The 22,198-nt window shown below is 35.9% G+C and overlaps 1 protein-coding gene and 1 pseudogene across 5 annotated transcripts in view; one reads left to right on the forward strand and one right to left on the reverse strand.

The window, feature by feature from the left end:
* Positions 1–18,807, forward strand: part of Asb3 (ankyrin repeat and SOCS box containing 3) — a 120,401-nt gene extending 101,594 nt beyond the window's left edge. For 4 of the 5 annotated variants that reach the window (XM_013357201.4, XM_078029180.1, XM_005322000.5 and 1 more), the window contains one exon: positions 18,151–18,807. In XM_013357201.4, the coding sequence (XP_013212655.3) occupies positions 18,151–18,341 (191 nt within the window). In that variant the 3' untranslated portion in view covers positions 18,342–18,807. The remainder of the gene's footprint in view (positions 1–18,150) is intronic. The other variant, XR_013428987.1, reaches the window with a different exon arrangement.
* On the reverse strand, positions 5,066–5,819 carry LOC110597819 (Y-box-binding protein 1 pseudogene; annotated as a pseudogene).
* Positions 18,808–22,198: the final 3,391 nt, after the last annotated feature.

The following is a 22,198-nucleotide window of genomic DNA, read 5'->3' on the forward strand; positions in this document are numbered from 1 at the left end:
GGCTGTGAGTGGCTCGTGATCTTGTGCCCAGCCAAGACTGCAGCATGTCCCAATGGAAAAGTTTTCTCCATCTTTTTAAGAAGCCCTTTCCAAGTCCTGAAGGTGCCTTGTTTTTGGTCAAGATTCTCCTTTCCTTATCTTTTCTACCCCAAAGAAGCACTAACTTGCTGTGGTCATTTATAAACAAAAAGGGCAAACCATTCTTTGTTGCTTATTTTTAACTATTCAATTATCTTCAAAAAATTTCTTTTTTAGGAAAGGTAATATATACCAGGTAAAATTTACTGATTGGTTATAGTTTTAGTGACAATCTTTTTACCATGTGCCTTACACATACCTCTTTGAAACATCACTCTGATCCCATACCAGTAGACTTCTTAGTCAAAAAATTCCAGCTGGGCCAGGTGGCACATACCTGTAGTCCCAGCTACTCAAAGAGACTTAGGTAGGAGATCACCTGAACCCAGGGCTTTTAGGCAATATAATAGTTTGGGCAATATAACAAGACCCTGTCCAAAACAATTCCTGGTCAACTTGATTTTATTTCATTCTGAACTTGTTTTTTGATGGGATGGTGGGCAGGTACTGAGGATCGGACTCAGGGTCTTGCATATGCTAGTCAAGTGCTCTCATGCTGAGCTATGTTCCAGCCGTATTTAGTTTTATTTTGACACAGGGTCTCTCTGAGTCGCCCAGGCTGGCTTTGAACTTGGGATTCTCCTACCTGGGTCTTTTGAGTAGCTAGGATTATGGGTGTGTGCCACTGTGCCCGTCTAATTCATCCTGAACTTTTTATTTTATTTTTATTTTTTTCTAGTACTGGGGATTTAACCCAGAGGCACTCTTCCACTGAACTGCATCCACATCCCTTTTTATTTTTATTCTGAGACAGAGTCTCATGAGGTTGCTGAGGCTGGCCTCAAATTTAAGATCTGTCTGCCTCAGTCTCCCAACCAGTTGGAATTAACAGGTGTGTGCCACTGCACCTGGCTATTCTGAATTTTTAATAACCAAGTATATTTAGTTCTATCCAGAGTGTTAAATGGATCTGAATACTATAAAGGATCCTTAAAGATCCCCAGCAAACTCTTGTAATCTTTTTATGCCAGTGTTCTTCTGCTTTGTTCTAAACAGGATTTACAAAGTTTATACACATAATACAATCACAAAACAGTAAAGTAAATGTTAAAAATGGAAGTTAATGAAAAAGGTGGGAATGGATTTTTTTAAAAAGGTTGATCTGTGAGGAAGAAGTATTCTTTTGTGAAACCCAAGGAACATTGTCAGGACTCTTTCCTAAATATGGTAGGCTGAATAAGTATCTACAGTTTGAATCAAAGGGTAGTTTTGAAACAGCAGTGTTTCCAGTTTTGAGCAATGCTCTTTTCTTATGTACTCTTCAAAATAAACCATTTTTGGTTAGGATGCCAATGTAACTACATTGGTAACTTATTTTATGAGATTGGTTGTTATATAAACAAAATTTAAGTTTAGAATAGTTGATCTGTAGTGCTTTCTGGTGCAAACTAATCACCAGTTTAATTGTCTACTCAAGGTATTTCCAATTTAAGGTAGTAAATATTCTGGCTTTTAAAGACTATTTAAATTTTTAGAATATCTGTTTTTCTTTTTTCTTTAGCAAGAGCATGTATCTTGCCACTTAATAAGATATCAAGTTACTTTTTAAAAAGATGGGAGTTGGAATATAATCTTACAATTATGCCAGTGAGATTTTTTTTTTTTTCCTTTTAAACCAGGGATTAAACCCAGGGCTTCCAGAATACTAGGTAAATGCTCTACCACTGAGCTACCTGCCCATCCCTGCCAGTGAAACATTTTAACTTCTCTGTTAACTTTGACTGTGATAGTAAAGATCAGGTGCAGGTTCTTCTTGGATGTCAGACAGAGTACAGAAGTTAAAGGTTAGAGCTCTGGAATTAAATAGACATGCCTCCAACATTTTCTAGCTATAGGGAATTACTTGTATCTCTGAGCTTTGCTATCCAGTTATAAGAAGAATAATAATAGTACCTACCTCATATCATTTTTGCAACAGATAGTGTAATTGTAACAGAGACAGACCTTGGTTAACTAAATTGTGTTTCATTTTTCCTCTTCCTTGGAACAAAGGAAGACTTTACTTATTTATTTTTTTGCCTTGATTATCATGTGATTTGGATAAGTGGGTAAAAGCACAAAGTACTCTGTTCTCACTTACTTTGTGGAGGAAATCCGAAAGCCATATTTTGACATGACATTGACACAAGATGGATATAACTGGGAACCCTTAATTTGTCACTTTAGGAGAATCACCTTACCTGCAGGGAATTTTGCAAATTTGTCAAGAAATAAACCTTTACTGTATTAAGGCACTAGTTATCACAGTGTAACTAGCCTATACCCAAGCTAACCCATTACCAGATCCTATCCCAGATCAGGGTCCAAGGAAAGGTCCATAAAAGCTACAAATATTGGAGTAGTATACTTTGTAATGAATATTCATATGAATGCTCAACTAAAGCCCATCTGCTACTTATTATTAATTAATTAATTAATTAATTAATTAATTTTTGAGATGGGAGGCTCTCACTATGTTGACCAGGCTGTATTTGACTCCTGGGCTCAAGTAATCCTCCCACCTCAGTCTCTGAAGTAACTGGGACTACAGGTAAATACCACCACTCCTGATTTTTCTCCTTATTTTAAATATGAACTTCAAAGCGCTAACTTAAAATTTCTAAATAAAATGTTCAATAAACTAAATGATATGTAAATATAGTGGGGGGGGGTGGGGCAATAAGGGGACTTTTAAAAAAGTATGTCTAGCCATGGAAGCTATGCTTAATATTTAAACATGCTTAAATATCTAGTAAGCATTAAAGCTTATTGTTCTCAGTGGTTCTTAATTTTAGGAACTTTTCCTCTGGATACTTTTCATCTGGGTGAGGCATTGTTAACAAGAATCCAATCAGTAATTGCTTGTAATCTTCAAAAATTGGACACATGATCATCTATTTATCAAGTCTAGTCTCTCAGACATTAGCCATATTATGAACCTTTACAACCTTTAACAGATTCATGGCTTGGTTTTAAGTTAACTATGAATTTATCATTTAAAAAAACCCAACTAAATCTGGCTCTTAAATATAATTATAAGGGTGGACTGCAGGACTGAGATTACTAGATTTGAGAGCCAGATGTAGGAGTATTTTTTTCCTAATTCTTTAAGTGAAAAATTTGTAGTTGATTAAAATTTTAACAGGATTCCATCTGCACACTTAGTATTTTAGCTTCATACAGCCTCTAATTTTAAGTTTTTTAATTTTACTTTTGTGGGGAAATCCTTATTCAAGTAGGCACTAATGAGTTGTATTGCATTTGCTGGGATGTTTTGCTCTTAAAACAGTTTTGTGGGGCTGGGGTATAGCTCAGTGGTAGAGCGCTTGCCTAGCATGTGTGAGGCTCTGCAAATAAAACGAACAAAGCAAAAGTAAAACTACTTTGAAATTACCAGTAGTCTGTTGGTAAGCTAGAATAGTAGAAATTTTTGTCTCAAAACAATTAAAATGGAGTTTGTTTTGTTTTAAATACAAATCTCAGGTCACCAATGTTATTGGAAAGCCCATTTCACTCTTCCCTCAAATCTACTGCATTGGATATGTGTGCAGGAAGATCCCTGAAAATGCTACATCCCAATTAAAACAAAAGAATACTATTTTCTGAATCTCAAATATCCCTTTTAAGTATAGTAAAGAGCAAAGAAGAGATTTCTTCTAATACAGAAGAACTATAATAGAGTTTATGTTACCCCTGATATCAAATGAATAGATGTATCCTTAAATTTATTCTACTTTCAAGACAATTTTTAAGTTTTATTTATAAAGTAGTTCACTTAGAAATATTTTTGTTGAAATTAATGCATCTGTTAAAAAGATATTCCAAACAGGGAAGCAGTTTATTGAGTCCTCACTGCTTCTGGATGGGATCCACATAGAATTCTACCAACCTTTTCATTCAGGTCTTCCAAAATGATGAACTTTATATGTGAACTATATAACATAAAATTTAAAGAATCATAAAAATATGATTATTAATCTGGGCTCTGTGAAGCAAAAATTGTAAGTGGGCAGATGGAACTTTGTTAAAACATTAGCTATAAGTTTCTCATTTTAAAAAAAACTAAACAAAACTCAAAAACAAAATCCTGAAGACTGGCTGTTAAATCTAGTAGTAGGACATTAACTAGGTTCTTGTCTGAAGTATTGTAAAAGCTTAGTTTCTTCCAGGAGACTGAATAAGATGGAAAGGAAGATGTTCTTGTTACAGATGCATGGGCAATGCTCCTTGAGAGTAAGAGATAAAAGTGACTAGTGGGGTGGACCCTGGAATAATATGTCTGTGGAGGGGGACAGTGTTAGGGGCATAGATACCCTCTCTAGCCCCACAGTAAAAAATATTCATGTAATTTTAAAAAAATTATCTAAATCCAGGCATGGTGTTGCATGCCTATAATCCCAGCTGAGATAGGAGGATCACGAACTGGAGTTCAACCTGAGCAATATAGTAAGACCCTATCTCAAAATAAAAAAAATAAAAAGGACTGGGAATGTACCTCTAGTGGTAGAGCAGCCTGAGTTCAATTCCTAGTACCACCAAAACAAAAACAAAACAAAGCAAGATACCCCAAAACCAAACCAAGCCAAAATAACAAAAAATGCAAACAATAGAATTATTTAAGACCTTTATTATTAGGAGTTTGAAGTTTGATTTTAAAAAATCAAGTAGTAAACTTTTTAATTAAAATGAAAGTCTTAAAAATCTCAATTTCAACAGATAGAAACAATTTTAAAATCTTTTAAGTTATATTGAGAAAAATAGGCTTTCAAAACTAACAAGCAACACATATTTATCATTACCAGAAAGAGATATTTTTAGGTAAAAATAATGAAAACCCCGTGCTGCATAGATAATTTATAGTTGTAGTTATCTAGCTGATGAATGCAAAGCAAGCATTTAATCTTCAATGCCGATCTCTTGTTTATTTTTTATTGCTGGAATTTCATACTTATTTCTTCTTCTTGGATGGCACACAATGATGAAGGTGGTAAGCTGACATTTGCTCAGCCCCACCCTACTCAGCTTTAGATATGATTGAATTCTCAGCTGGTGAGTTGGCTGCTTTTGTCTCTTTGTTATCTTGGGGTGTTTGTCAGGTAATTGAAGTTGGAGAAGTACTGAGGTGGCTGCTTAACTTAAGTCTTATTTCCTTGATTTTTCTTATCTGTTGTATTGCTGTCCTCTCTAGGCTGTCTTTGGTGAGGAGGCACCAATAGAATAGTGGTCTGTAACTCCATACATCTTCTGTCTCACTCTTCTACCTTATTCCGCTGCTCTTTGGTTTTCAGCACCCTCCATTACTTTTCCCTGCATGAGAGGGTTAGAATACTGTGATGGGTGTCCATAGTGTCTATCCACATAGTGAGATGTGAAACATCTGAGGTAGGGTCAGCATTGTTGGGCCTCCCCTTTGAGGACCTCTCTAATCCCTCATTCTTCCCTCCATTCCCATTTTTTTCTGGTAATTCTGCTAGTAATTATGTGGAGGTCCTGTACAACATAGCACAGATAGCATCTTCTATAGTTTTGGTCTGTTGCATATTTGCTGTCTTGAACTGGAACTCCACCAAGACATGTAACATTTTCTGCCTTCATACACTTTCCTCCTTCAGAAACATCAAAATCTATAGTTTACAACTCCTATACTATGAAGGTATTTCCTAGGTATTCTTTATGGCAGTTTAGTGTAAAAATACACCTTTTTTTGGTTATAATTCCTGTTGAAATCATCTATATCCTACATTGAACCATTTTATTGTTCCCAAAACCTTTGTTGGGTTACTTGCCTCAGCCAGCAGGAGCCATTGATGTGTACCCCAGCCCTGCACTCCTTATGCCACTGTCCATGGTGCTGAGCTTGGTGTCTGCCCTGCTGAAGGCAGGAGCTGAGATTTGGCCTCTGGTTGTGGTGATGGTGAGTGGGACTGACTACAGAAGCTAGAATGTGATTGGTAACTAGACCAGCAGCAGTGGGTGGGGCTGTTTAGCCCCCTCCTCTGGGGTTCACCCTCTACTCCAACACTGCTAATTGAACTCCACATGTAACATGACTCCTCCAAATTTAACTATTAATAACATGCTGTTGGTCAGAAGCCTTACCAATAACAGTAGATTAGTATATATTTAAATGTTGTACATATTATATACTGTGAAATATTTATGGATAATGAGAGATTACTTTTGTAAGGAAGTATGCAATTTATAGGAGGAAGGAACTGCTCACAGGGAGAGATTAGCATCACATGACGTTTCTAGGAATACTTGCAACTTGTGAGCTCACTGCAATAGCAAGAACAGGTGGACATGAAATTACTCACTAGTTCATGTATTACTATGAAGTTTTTGCAGTTATGATTTAATAGTTCATCTGTAAGTTTGCTTTTTTTAAATTGAGAATGGTGCTATGTATGGTTTGTTTGTGTATCCCAGGTTCAGTAAATTTTGGCTTTATATAATAAGTTTTGTATATATCTTATGGTATATTTTATGTATATTTGTGTATATTTTAAATAATAAGAGACATTTTAGACATTTGTATCTTAACTTTTTCTTGATTTTTAAAAATATTTTTAGGTTAAGTCTGCATTGTTTTTCAAATTGTTGCAAATCTAAATAAATAAATAAATTTAAGTGGACTTGTGCAGTTTAAACCTGAATTGTTAAAGGATCAACATTTTATAAAAGGCGTAGAACCATGGCTATGAGGAGGTTGTTGGTGCCAGGTGTAGAAGATTGTTAAGGGGTTAAGGTAGAGTTCATGGTCCTTGATTTGAAAATGAGATATACCTGTTGTTTTCTTGATGATCAGTCCTTCTTGGCAGGCCTGAGTTGCAGAGTTTAGAACCTTAGAATAAGGCTATTCTAAGTTAAAATAACTATCTATAAGTTAAAGAACTTGCCCATTCATAAGAGCTCTTGTTTTGCTTAGGTTTCTTGTTGGTTTTCAAGAGAAGCTATAGAGATATGTGCTGCAAGAGGCTTCTTCTGTAACATTCCAGAAAGGGAAGGGGAGCTGAATCTCCTGGTTATAAGGAGGCATGAAAAAGGCTGTTGTAGAGATAGCACCAGAACCTGCTGCTGAGTCCCTCTTGTCTTTTCTACTTGCCATGACTCTTTTGGGGGTTTCCATGTGATAGTTCCTCATCAGGATTAGGCCATGGGCACTAGATGAAGCCTCCATTGAGCACATCATTTGCTCCTGACTCATAGCATGTACTGGAGATTGTGAACATTTGGGATCCACCATTTGTATGTAAAGAAGAAGATGATGTGAAATGTCAGCCTTTACCTCCTCTTCTCCAAGTTATGTATGTGATCTGCACTAAGGTGTATGTGATTCTGGGGAAAATGCTTTTTAACATTTTGGGTAGACAAATAAGTAGATGCAGATAGATAAAGAGACAATAACCTTAATTCTCATCTTTTTTTTTTAAGGCATTCTTTCTATACTACATATATTCCTATGACTTGTTTCTTAGTGGCACATTAAGAGGCCACAAAATTGTAATAAAGAGAAGGTTAGGAGTTTAGAATACGTTGAAAGTAAAACATTGATATAGGAAAAGACTTTCTTCTGTGATGATATTCTTCATTTTCTCTTGTGGTGTAGAGAAAAGTAACTTCTTAGTTTAGTAATACTGCTCAATTGTTGCAATGGTAGAAGATGTCCTTCCATCTTGGAGAAACACTATTTACAGTGTGTAGATTACCATTTACTGTCAGTACTGTTTTGTTAATAACTTCCAAAGCCATTCCTATTCTGTCCTTTCCATGGCTTTGTTTCTGGCAGCTATCATTTCTGACATGCTTAATTTCAGTACTCTTCTAAATGTCTGGCTTCTAGTATTATTCTCACAACCACCATTAAATAAAACAGAAGTTTGACTATACCAGGTCTCTTCTTAAAAATCTATTATAGCAATCTAATTTCTCTCAGAATAAAAACCAAACTCTAACAAAGCATATAAGGGCTTTCATAATCTGGCCCCGGCAATGCCTTCCTGTCCTATCCCACTCTGAGTGTTATATATTAAATACTTGTTTTCCCAAATATATCTCACAGATTTGCTAATATATTCTTCATGACTTTAAGGTCCTCTGATTGGCATGCTTCTCTTAAATCTACTGACTTTTATTTTTTAAAGTTCGGCTCTAAATCATGTCCTCTTCCATGTTTCCTGATATTTCTCTAGCCATTTCTTCCCTCATCAGTATATTGGCAGAGTTAAGGCACTTTGCAGGTTTCCTACATTTGTTGATTTTTTAAAAAAAATATTTTATTAGTTATTGATGGACCTTTACTTATTTATATGTGGTGCTAATACTTGAACCCAGTGCCTCACACATGCTAGGCAAACACTCTACCACCGAGCCACAACCCCAACCCCATTGGTTGATTTTTGAGAGCATATCCCTTAAAAACAGAAGAGCATTTTTCACGGTCTCCACATCTGATCATAAAAATACTTTTTTGGCCTAAATCTATGAGTGGGATGTTTCCTATTACATAAAGGGAAGACAAGAGGACTGCCCAAGATATTCTAACTCAGTCCAAAAGCTTTTGAGGACTAAGTGGTGGAAGTTCACCTTCTACTTAATTGCTTCCAATGACAGTTCATTTTTAAAAGAAACAATTCAGTGAAAACCTAAGGATTATTATGGAAGACCCCTAAGAACTGTTCATCTCATTTAAGTTCTCATAATCTCCCTTATTTGTGAGTTTGGAAATTATAGAAAATAATATTAAGAGAATAATAAGGAATTTGTTTTGATATGATTAGGTAGAGTGGCCTAAATTGAAGATGGAAAGGTAACTTAGGCAGAAGCTTCTGATACCTCGTTCATTTGAGAACTTCTAGCCATTCAGTCTGTAATTTTACTTCCAAATGTGGGGCACAGGCAGAAGTTTTCAATGAATAGAGTCTATTTTGAAACATTTCTATAGGTAGATACTTATAAATCTAGCTGTTTAAATTCATTAATTCCTTAATTAGTTTTAATAACCTGTCAGCTGTGTATCAGTAAAAATTTAAGTAAAAAATTATGTGAATTAGGGGCTGTGGTTGTGACTCAGTGGTAGAGCACTTGCCTAGCATGTGTGAGGCACTGGGTTCGATTCTTAGCAACACATATAAATAAATAAAAAATAAAGATCTGCCAACAACTAATAAAAATATTAAAAATATTTTTAAAAATTATGTGAATTTAAAAAAATAAAGAGAATGTAGATGTTTAGTGCAGTGACTAAAAGGGAATGTTGTAGGGTCATGGGAGGATGTAGTGTCTCAGAGAAGGAGAGCCTGGAAAATCTTGTTTACTCAAAAGTAGAGGTAAAGTTTTGCTAAGAAGGTTGAAGTGAGAGCTCAATAGGAGACCTGATGATTTGGAATTGTTGCAGAAAAAGACTTGACTGATGGAGGTTGGAAGTGATAACAATTCATGTGGTTATGTAATCTTTCTTTTCCAGTATGGTTTATTCTTCTCTATATTGAGGGGCAATAGGAAAATGTTTAGATCAATCCTGGGGATTGTCAGAGCAGGTACAGAGGAATTAGTACCTGCCAGAGCAGGAATTGATAAAACAGTTGAAGTGATGGGCCCAAGAATCTAGTCGAGATAGAGGAAAAAACTGAGAATTGAAGGAACCTCATAGACTATCTGGGGGAAAAGTCAGAGCACCTAAGGTCTCAATAGGAGGTAGGAAAGGAGAACAAACTTTGGAAGGATAGGAAGTAGTGCATGTTGGAATATAGAAAAGCATGGATCTGAAGTGTTGTAAAACAACTTTGAGAACTCTACAGTTATTTCCTAGACCTTGTGGCAGATGTGGCAAGTGAGTGGAAAATGAGAAAATTCTATTTTAGAAATTGGTCAAGGAAGTAATATTCTTAGGAGGATTAGACTTCTATGAGGACAGGAAGGGAGGGAGAGTGTTCTATACAGTATTAATGGTAGGATGGGGAGTCTAGAGGACTTTATGGAAAGGTTTTAGAGAGAGTTCTTATGTTCTTTGTAATATTGAGCTTGATTATTCTCCTATTGTCCCAGATTTCAGTGTTGTAGTTTCCTAAACAAGTTAGGGAAATGAAGAATAGATTTTTAATTTGGGGGAGATTCTGAGACCAAGATTCATTCTTTGATTTGATAAATACAGGAAAATGCTAAAGCTAGATAATTTTAATTATTCTTCAAATATTCCAGGCTCCAGAGAGACATCTTAAAGATGGAGGGAAGGAAGATGTAATTGCTAATCATTGATTACGTTTCTTTTTATTTTATCTAATAGGTCATAGTTATAAGATTGAATGTCTTTCCCGCCCCCATTAACACACATGACCCAGCACTTGAACATATGTATTTACATAGGTTAGCTTGATGCTTCCTAAAAAGTAGGGTGCATGTGGTTGACCATGCAACTGTATGTGTTGTGCTTTTGTGAATTATAGTTAACATATGATTGGTGGTCCTATGATTGTCTAGTTTTAACTTAACCAGTTTCCTCAAATTGATTAACTGTCTTCTGCAGAGAAGTGGTATTTTATGTGGATAATACTAAAAATGCAAGCACAAGTGAACAATGAAATAATTGTAGAGCTGCTTCCTCCTGCTCTTTATGAGCCATGTTAAATGGTAAAAATGTCAACCCACTTAGGTCACTAGGGACAAAGGTGATGGTGATGGAGCAGATGGGAGGATATAGATCAAAGGGTATAAAGTTGCAATAATGTGGGATGAATAAGTCTAGAGATTTACCATATGACATGAGCACTTCAGTTAATAATATTGTGTTGTATATTGTACATTTACCAGAATTTACATACTTTTAGCACACACAAAGGGTACATATGAGATGATGGATATATTGATTTGCTCAACTATAGTTATTACTTCGTTAAGAGTATCTATATTAAGATCAGTGTAACAAAATTTTCTACACCTTAAATATGTACATTAAAAATAAAACAGTGAAAAAAAGCTAAAATAAAGAGACTACCATATAATTGGAGCTGACAAGAACTTCAAAATTATCAAGAAAAATATTTAAAAAATATGATCTCACCTTTACTAATGTTTCAAGTAAGCCCTGCCCTTAAGGTGTCAGTTGGGCTAGGGTTGTGGCTCAGTGGTAAAGCGCTAGCCTTGCACTTGCGAGGCCCTGGGTTCGATCCTCAGCACCACATAAAAATAAATAAATAAGTGAAATAAATATTTTTAAAAAAAGAGAGAGGGAAAAAAAAAGGTGTCAGTTGCCTGAAAATGTTAGCTAATAAAAAACTCATAGTCATCAAGATGCTAATTTAATGTAAGCATCCAGAACATGAAGTCAAACCCTGTGATTTTTTTCATCAGTGTTTAAGTCAGTATTTACAAAATTTACTAAGCATAATGATGAACTCTTAGAACTCTTTGAGCTTTCTTATTCAGTAGTAAAAAACAAAAACTCATATATCTTTGGGGACACACATTTTTCTTGTCACAGTAAAGCTAGCAGTAATAATACAGGGACAAAGTAAAATGCATTCCTTGTTGGCATATATTGTTTAAAGGAGCATAGATAGTATTGTTAAAGAGTTAAGCAGGGGAGGGGTGGGAGAGGGGATCCTGCAGGTAGAAAGTTTGGTATACTGAAATAGAAGATGATTTATGATATTTATAACACACTTCAGTTTAGATATTTGTTAAGGTTCTGTTTCAGTACGAGGATAGACAGTTACATTTTTGAGGGCCACTTAAGGAAAGATATACCAGAGAAGATGTGTTTACAACAGTCATGACTTTCTGGAGGATGATTTTTGGAAAAGTTAGGTAAGAATGACCACTGATAGAGTGGCTGGCTTTTGTATAAGAATAAGGTAATGGAGATAACATTAAATGAGGTTAATACAGAAAAAGGGCTGAAACCAGAATTGCGTGAAGTAATACTGTCATGGGTGATTTAAAAAAACTTGACCTTTAAAATATGTGAGTCCTTAGAACTTTATAATGAGATGAAAGTGACCTTTCACACCTCCCAAAGTTTGTTCATTATCATGGAACATGATATAGGAAAGAGTCCTTGGACATAAAGATGAACTAACTACCTGCTTTGCTTTTATGAAAATACAGTTCTTCCACTTTTCTTGCCCCTTTTTATCTTGGTGATAAGTAGCTATCAGTACTATGCAACCTAACACGTATTTTGTAATAATTCTGTTGATTTAAGGAAGAAATGACATTTTAACTGAGTGAGAGAAATAACTGCTTTCTAAGAGGAATTTTTGCTATGTGGAGATGATTTTGAAAATAGATACTAGGAAGTATTTCTTTTGTTACATGATTTTCTTGCTAAAAATAAGGTACACCACCTAGAAAAAACTTAGAAACAGTCCCCCTGGACTTTGAATGCATTTACCTAAAGTTTTTAAATGTAAAGCTTTTTTAATTAGCTTATAAATTGATTGATATGGGGAACAATAGAATTATAAGATGAATTTTGTTTAAAAGTTTTTTCATGAGGTAAATGGGATAGAATGAAGTCCTTATTTCAGTTAGGACACAATGTACTTGATCCATTTGGGTTTATCTGCTTTTTATAAGATATTTTTTCAGCTGTGTCAGGCTTAACAGCCCAAGGATCTGGACCCAGAATTGCTAAATTTTGAAATTGCTAAATCACTAAGAACTAAGTTAAAACTTGGTCATTTTTGCTTTTGTTAAAATATTAATATCTAAAGAGTTTTTATGCCTTTAATAAAGAAATGAAGTTATTTCTATAAATAAATATTCACACATTGGGTTCTCAAATACTTTTTTCCCAACTATTTTTTTTTGGAGGCGGGCACCAGGAATTGAACCCAGGGGCACTTAACCACAGAGTCACAACCCCAGCCATTTTTTGATTTTTTATTTTGAGACAGGGTCTCACTGAGTTGCTTAGCACCTTACTTTTACTGAGGCTGGCTTTGAACTCTCGATACTCCTTCTTAAGCCTCTCGATCTGCTGAGATTACTGGTGTGTGCCACTGCGCCTGGCTCCTTTATTTATTTTTGATTGGTCCTTTCTACATATGCATAAAGGTAAAATTCCCTTTGGTAACCTTATGTATGAATATAACATGATTTTGTAAAATTCATTCTATAACCTCCTTTTCCTTCCTTCCTCCCTCTTATTTTTCTTCTTCTGCTCCACTAATCTTCCCTATATTTTTTGATATCTGATCTCCTCTACAACCACCATCTTTCCCTGATTTTTCTAGCTTCCACATATGAAAAAAACATTCAACCCTTGATTTGCTCTCAAACACCTTTTACTGATTGGGTGTGCAGTCAACGCATTTGGAGATCATTAGACTTGATCATGCCTAGGATTTATATGGTATTTTGTAATTAATAAAATGCTACAGGGTGTTCTGGGATACATTTGTAATTCTAGCTACTAAGGAGGCTGAGGATTGTGAGTTTAAGACCAGCCTGAGCAATTTAGCAAGACCTTGTCTCAAAAAAAATAATAAAAAGGGATGGGGATTTAGCTCAGTGGTAAAGCATCCCAGTGGTCAGTCCATAGTACCAAAATCAATCAATCAATCAATCACTCAATCAAAGTACTTTTGCCAGTGTGTCATAACTTGAACCTCACTAATAGCCCTTTGATACAGGGATGTGTCATTGTGTTCATTTTATAGAGGAAGCCTTATACTCATTTTATGGTGGGGGGAACTGAAGGTCAGAATGTTTAAATGACTTTCCCAGGGTCACACAACTAGTTAATAGTGGCTCCTCAACTCCATCACAGGTTTTATTATTGGATAGTGCCATTTCCATTTATTGCCACTATACTAGTTACTCTTTACATTGATTGCCTGTGCTGATCTATTATTTGTTTTTCAGAATTCTTAGGTAGTCACTTTTTATATTTCCTCTAGAGGTTTTAGTTATTTTCAGTGGTGGGGAAGGGGAGAGATACTATGAATAAAGAAAAAAGAGAACAAAGGAGTGGAAACCAACTTCAAACACAATATATTAATGATGAAAATATAAATGTTAATAGAAGACCCAGAAGTCAAATGAATCCCTTTGATGTGGAAAGCAATACAAAAGAGCCAAAGAAATAACAGTCCAGGTAGATTTTGACAATTGTGTGAGGGCAGTCTAGTGATGAATGATTGTGAAGAATATAGTGGATGTATTTGATGTAGTTCTGTGCTATAGTAACTGTTGGCATTAATAAGTGCAGTTAATTAGGGTTGTGGAGTTTGTTTTAATCGTTGTGTCCAGTTTTGATTTTATTTTTTTTTATGGTGCTGAGGATTGAACCCAGATTCTTACACATGCTAAAAGCAAGTGCTGTATCACTGAGCTCCAGCTCCAGCTTCTTCTGCTTTCGCTTTTAATAAAATTTCATATAACATGTAGCTCATTTTGATCATTGCTAATGCATATAACAAAATGAACATAATTGAAATATTCTATATAGAAATAAAAAGTTAAAGGTTGTTTGCCTGCTAGATCTATAGATAAACTGGGTTTAACATACCAAATAGAAAATGATTGGGTCAGAAAAAAAGAGTTAAAAGTGTAGCCTAGTTTTCAGACATCATTTTCTAAGATATGATCAGTACCACAATCCAAGAACTATAGAAATTTATGTAACAGATTAACATATATTTTTAACAGATTTTCTTGAATATATGTTTCAAGGAAATTTCCTACAGCTTCCACAGTTTATATGGTAAACTCAAGGCATGGCTTCATCTTCTTTTAGCCTAGTGGCAACATGTCTAGAAATACTATGCATCACTGAAACTTTTGTAGGAACTTTGTGTGCTTTGTAATTTGCATAAATGGTTATAAAATTTCCTTGTTGTTCACTGTCACATTAAGCCCAAATGGCAGTTAATGGCATAGTTTTGCCTGTGTTGATAATATACAGATGAAAGTCTCTCTCAGTTCAATTGAATACAGTTCTTACCTGTATTTTTTTCATTAGGCCAGTGATCTGTTGTGCTATCAGCATGGTGCATTTAAAATCTGAACCAATATCTGAAGTAACTATACTTTTCTTTCTTTCTCTCTCTCTCTCTCTCTCTCTCTCTCTCTCTCTCTCTCTCTCTCTCTCTCTCTTTCTTTCTTTTAGTAGTTTTGGTGATTTAGAAGATGTAGAGAATTATTCTGGGCTTTTAGACTTGGAATTAGAACATTTGGATTTAGTTAACAATAGCTGTCTTGTTGATATGTGGTATTATGTGGGCAAATTACTTACGCTTCCACTAACAGATGTATACTGGTCCAATTTGGTTTGCTCACAAATGGCTAAGCTTCCACACACCTTAGAATAACCATATGATTTATTAAGTTGTGACGATGGTTCTCCAGTGGTGTAGTCTGATAACCTGGAAAGGCTTGGTGGCACTGTAGGAAGCTTTGGGGCAGCCAGAGAAACTGACTGACAGTGTAGTCTGTCAAACTAGAGAAGCTGGGGTAGCAGTAAGGATCCCCTATCCCTGAGTGAGCAGCTCCCATCCTTTATCTTCCTTCTGTGTATGCAAGAAATGTCCACATTAATAAGAATGTACAGAATGAAGATTCTAATTGAATCTAAGCCGATGTTCTCTTAACCATCTTCACTTTAACCCACAAAGTAGATTAACCACTGTTGTCATTTCCTCTCTCCTGTCCATCTGACTGTGCCCATGGCATGCTCAGTATTTGCAGTTGGTAGGATGCTTCCTAGAATGCCAGCATACTTTTGTCCCTACCAACTGACTTGTGTGCTTACCAAGAATTAGTGTTATGCTTATTTCTGAAATTTTTATTACATTTGTTCATCTTATTTTATTCAAGCAATTTTATTACAAATTGAACAAACCATTGAATTATGAGTATGAAAAGAGAATTATTATTTCTATTAGGGCAAAGTGAAATGTGGTTACTATTGTTATCATCATCATCATCATTATTATGTATTTGTGTTTTGAGATGGGGTCTTGCTGTGTTACCCTGCCTGGCCTTGAACTCTTCAGTTTAAGCAATCCTTTTGCCTTAGCCTTCTGAGTAGCTGATGGTATAGGTGCTGACCACAGTACTTGGCTTAAACATAATCACTGAACAGAAATGGATGTTGAATTAGATGTGGGTGAGACAACTAAAAGATGAAAAAATATTGTAAAAATATAGAAGGAGTGTGTATTCACCTTGTCTCATACATATCTTTAAATCAATGCTGTAACTTAAAGAGGTAAAGCTGCAGGCTGCAGATGAGCATTATGGATGTGGTTTATGTATATATTTTCAAATTAGAGTGTTTAAAGTATATATGGTTTGTTTCCTCCTTTAAGATGACTTTCCTCTAACAATTATCGTTCCTGATCTTACTGAGTAAAAGTACGCTTGATAGTTGAACACAGTCAGCCTTCTTGTACCTCTGGGAAACAGGTGTCTGCAGTTTGGGCATGCCCTCTTGACGTGGTTCTGATTATTCCTCTAGTGCTCCCTTATTTTTTTTCTCATATTTCAAGTGAAAACTGTTAGTCAATTTTCCATTAATTAGCTTTTGTCTACTGTGGCTTTAGCAAACACCCACCCATACATAGAGGCTTTGGAGTCAGATGGATCTGAGTTTAAAATCTGGCTTTGCCGTTTATTAGCTCTGTGACCTTTGGAAAGTGTAGCAATTTGGATATGAGGTGTCCCCAAAACTGCCATGTTAATGCAGGGATGGCCAAAGCTGAAAAGACCATGAGAACTGTAACCTAATCATTGATTAATTTGAGGGATTAATAATTTGAATGAACTAATAACTGGGTAGTAACTGTGGGCAGGTGGGGTGTGGCTGGAAGAGGTGGGTTAACTAGTGGCCAGCTTTGGGGATTTAAATTTTATTCCTGGTATCGTCTCCTCTCTTTTTGCTTTCTGACCACTATAAGGTAAGCAGCTTTCCTCTACTATTGCTCTTCTGCCATTATGTTGTATTCTGAGCCCAGAGCAGTGGAGTTGACCAACCATGGACTGAACCTCTGAAACCATAAGCCAAAATAAACTTTTCCTCCTCTGAGTTGTTCTTGTTGGGTATTTTGGTCACAGTGATGAAAAGCTAACACAGAGAGTTACTTTTAAATTTCTTCTTAAACTTAGTTTTTAAAAAATCTTTAACATGGTAGTATAGAACTCAGGATCTGGGGTGTAGCTTAGTGATAATGTGTTTTCAGCACACATGAGGTCCAATGTTCAATCCCTAGTACCAAAAGAGTACATAAATAAATCAAAATACACACATATATACACCCTTCATAGGCCTCATAAATATAAAAAGAGTATATGTGAAGTGTATGGCATGTGACATAAAAGGCACTCAATGAATGTTTCACTTTTCTCTGTGCCACTATTATCACATTTTATGTCATATACAAAAAGAAGAAATTTTGCAAGCCACACATCTAGTGAATAGATCTTGAGACCATTTGCAATGAAGCAGACTAAGAGAGAAGTGGCATTGTTGCTTTGAACTTCTATCTTTTCTAAAGTTAGTTCATCCATTTCTTAAGTGCCAACTAATATTGTCAGATATTTAGAATTTGAAAATTTAGATCTTAATGTCTTGGGATGCCAACTTTGAATGTGTGACCAACAACTGGAGAGAGAGGAGCCAGATGAAGGCTGTAGTAGAAAAAAATGAATAAGGCTTATGTGATCATGCTAGCCCCAGCAGTTGTCTTTCAGAGTCTAAGCAACATATCACTTCTCCTTTGCTTCCCAGAGGACAGAGGGGGAAGTTATTTGTTTTAATATACAGATATATCTTTTTGTTAAAAAAAAAATGTTTTTCCAGCCAGGCATGATGTAATCCCAGTAATCCCAGTGACTCTGGAGGCTGAGGCAGAAGGATTGCAAGGTCAATGTAGTGACCTTAGGCAATGTAGTAAAACCTTGTATCAAAATAAAAAGGGCTGGGGATGTATCCTGGTGGCAAAATGCTTGCCTAGCATATTGAATGAATGAATGAATGAATAGAAATTTTTATTGTTGTTGTTGTTCATCTTGCTTTGTCTGTCTCTCCAGCTGCTGTTCCATCCCTAACACATCTTTGTCGTTTGAAAATTCGGTCCAGCCTAAAGCCAGAGCACCTCCTCTCTGACAGTTTTATCCAGCAGCTGCCACTTCCCAGAAGCCTGCACAGCTATTTGCTCTATGAAGAGGTTCTGAGGATGAATGAGATTCCAGAACTGGAGTCACTCATGATGGAGAAATGAGTGAAGCAACTTAACACAGCTCATTGAAAACCATCAAGACAAAAGAGCTGTGGAATGCAAAAGTGTTCATGATTTTATTTCACAAAAGATGATGTTTGTTTGTGTGGTTGGATAGGTTTTGCGGACAGTAGTAAATAAATGTGAATGTTTACAAGTGGGCTCAGTAAAAACATATTATAAACATCACTGATGCTACTTTATTGCAGTTCATCACCAGTGCACACTTTGTGTTGTAAAACCTAACCATTTTCTGCTTTATTCTGCTAATGAACTGTGATGCTGCTTCTAGTGCTAGACATGGCATATCTACCTATGATTCATGTTTACCTGGTGCTAGGAGCTAAGAATGGAATGTATAACACTTCACTTGAAGTGTATACAACTGTGGTTTTGAATCTGTTAGTATTGTTATTATTTTAGTTGGGGCTGAATATCTTATGTTTATTAAAGTTTTTCTATCTTGTCACATTGCATTGTCATCTCTTAAGCCTGTCACATTTATGAAGAATTGATATTCATTGACTTTTCACATATAAACTCAGGGAGAAAATTTGTTTTAAAGGAAATCAATCATATTGCTATTCTCCCCTCAAGACATGCTCATTTTTTTTAAAATTAGGTTAGATTAGGGATAAATGAGCATATTACTTATTTAGAATATTAATGAGACTGAGAGGCACATTTATGTAGTACCATCTTTAAAGAAAGGTGTGTATTTTTGAGTAAATTAATATCAAATATAATATTTACATTGCATTCAGCCCCATAATTAGTTCCTATGAAACAGTAATAGCTGGTTCTATTAATATTATAGTATCTTTTCCTTCTTATCTAGATAGATTATTAAACATCCATGAAATAAAGACCTCAGAATCCTACATTAATGAGGTGTCATCACCTCATAGGCTTTTACAGTTGCTTACTTGAAATCTAGAGTCAAGAGGAAATAAATGCAGGACCAAGTGCACTGTCAGAAGAGGCCGTGGAGACTAGCCTTGGGAGTGGTCTGAGAGCATTGCTGTCATGATAGACAACTAGAGAGGGATCTAAAGGAGACAAATCTTCCATCCTATTGGGATCCAGTGATTAAAAGAGATGGGAGTATATCAGCAGGGTCCTCCTCTGATAGGCCTTTGCTCTTTGATAAAAACAGGGATGAAGGTGGGCTGACTCAGGGCAGCATTACCAAGATCACAAGAGATGACTGAGCTTTTACCTTCGACTTAGAACTACCAGTGGTGTGGAGGTAGAGTTTTTAGGTATAAAGGCGAAAATAAGGTTAGATATGGAAAACCAAGTGGAGGTTCTGGTAATTTAAAAAACCAAAATTTTATGTACTGTGGTACTTTTAAAATGTCATAACCTTTATTTTGCAAACCCTAAGTCTCTGATTTTTAACATAACACCAAATTTTTGTTATGGCCAAATGTATATAGATGTTTAAATTTGCAGGTGAATCTTTTTTTGTTGTTGTAATTGGACACAATACCTTTATTCCATTCATTTATTTTTATGTGGTGCTGAGGATCGAACCCAGGGCCCACGAGCGCTCTACCGCTGAGCCACAATCCCAGTCCTGCAGTTGAATCTTTTTATGTTTGTGTTCAATTATACAATAAAAACAATTAGGGAAAGCAATGAGGGCGGGTCCCAGGTGGAATTCTTTCCCTGCTGGGCTGCTGCTGTGCCATGGGACTCAGTGCAGACTACTTCCAGGAAAATTGCAATAGGACCTGGAGTCAGAGCAGGAGGAGGTGGAGGACATGGCTCTGAGTGGTCGCATCACGATCCCTGGTGGTATCTGCTAAGTTCAAGGGGACGCCACCGCTTCAAAGACATCAGCTGGTGAATGTATTTCTAGCAAAGGAGCTCCTGCATATTTATGCCTATGAGCAGAAAACTTTGACTCTAGACCAGTGGTCCCATGAGCAGTGGAAATGAGGGACCGAGTCCTATGCAGCCATTAAATGATGAATCAAGACAAAATAAAAATAATCCACAAGTTATCCTCATGCTCACTTTTGAAGATCTGAAAATCAGTATAGATGGCCCCTGACCATTTTTTGGCTTTACAGTAGTTCAAAAGTGATACCATACTTTGAATTTTTCCAGGCTGGTTGTATGCAATATATTCTCTTAGGATTCTGGAAAGGCTGGGCAGTGGCAGTCAGTGAGCCACAGCTCCCAATCAGCCATGTGATCACAAAGGTAAACAAACAAATGATATTCTACAATGCACTTTGTTGCTAAGCTAGGATGCTCAGTAAGTTAGGTATAGTAAATGCATTTTCAGCTTAAATGGTATTTTCAACATATGGTGGTACTTTTGAAACATTTAAAAGCCCTTGGTATTTAAAACTGGTAAGTGATTTTACCTTATTGTATACAATGTATCTTTCTTTAGACAAATTTGTTATAATAAAATACTTGCAATTTTTATGAGAACTATAATTTAAAAGCATATAAAGGTAGGTGATTTGCAGTTATAGCTCCTGATTGCAGTGCTACATCCAGTTAGTGCTAGTTCCCCTTAAGCTGTGCCCCACATGCCCAATAATGCTTTGATGTTGCAGTTTAAGGTCACAGTGAACCATATGAAAAACCCTGATACAATAGTTTTCTAGTAGTGGCATGTACTACCAGAGCAGGGTATAAACCAAAGATTTTAATAGAAATGGCCAAGATTTTGCTCCACCTTGATCCCATGTTTTCCTTAAGTATATTGTCTGCTGATCTTTTCTATCAAATATCTTTCTGTGACCATTTCATGTAATAACAGTAATGTAGAAATTTTTTCTTACCTCCTTTTTCCAAATAACAAGTATCTTGATGTGCTGCTTTCTGGTGACCCTACTTCCCAGAGGTCACCTACACCTTTCTTGTAGGTCATCTTCCCATGGCCACCTGTAACAATCTTTTTTTTTTTTTTTTTTTTTAAAGAGGAGGAGAGAGAGGAGAGAGAGAGAGAGAGAGAGAGAGAGAGAGAGAGAGAGAATATTTTTTAATATTTACTTTTTAGTTTTTGATGGACAAAACATCTTTATTTTATTTTATGTGGTGCTGAGGATCGAACCCAGCGCCCCGCCCATGCCAGGCGAGCGTTACCACTTGAGCCACATCTCCAGCCCCTGTAACAATCCTTGACTTGCAGCCTGTGTCATATTTATCACATGACCAGTTAACATCTCTTACTTAAGATCTACTCTAACTATATCTGATATGGTGATATTTTATGAGTCTTTGAGTGTCGAATGAGGTATAATTTAAAGACATGAGTACTTTTGATTGGTTACTCCCTGATATTCTTATGTTTTTGTTGGTCTTCAAAACATACCATGATCTATAACTGTAATAAGAATGTTTATAGATAACTACATGTCTTTTCTAGAATTTGATGGTTCTGTCAAGTGGACTTGGTGGTTCAATCAGGGTGGCCTCTAGAAAGAAGTTCAGAATATTCATTTAAAAGTTTGCCTTTGATTTTATACTTCTCTATATCCTCAAAGGTATATTGCTTTTTAGTTATTTTCCTTGATAAGTCATAGAAATGTTTAAGAGGAAAATCTAGTATAATTATTGCTAACAGGGGCCTAGTGAAAGATTTTATGGTGAGAAATGTTTGAAGGGCTACTGAAAATGTGGCCATTTTAAGATTTATGACCAATTTTTAAAAATCTAACAATTCAGGGAAACAGCTTGTAGAATTATACACCAACTTCTTCCAGTTTCATGAATTCATCCTCTCTATAGAACAAATGGAAGCTCAATTCTCTGGCTTCATCCAGATATGCAATTTAAAGAAATCTCTATGCCAACAGGATCCCTACAGCTTTTCCTGTCAACTACGAACATCACAC

The sequence above is a fragment of the Ictidomys tridecemlineatus genome, chromosome 12, assembly GCF_052094955.1.
Source record: "Ictidomys tridecemlineatus isolate mIctTri1 chromosome 12, mIctTri1.hap1, whole genome shotgun sequence".
Taxonomy (NCBI): Eukaryota; Metazoa; Chordata; class Mammalia; order Rodentia; family Sciuridae; genus Ictidomys; species Ictidomys tridecemlineatus.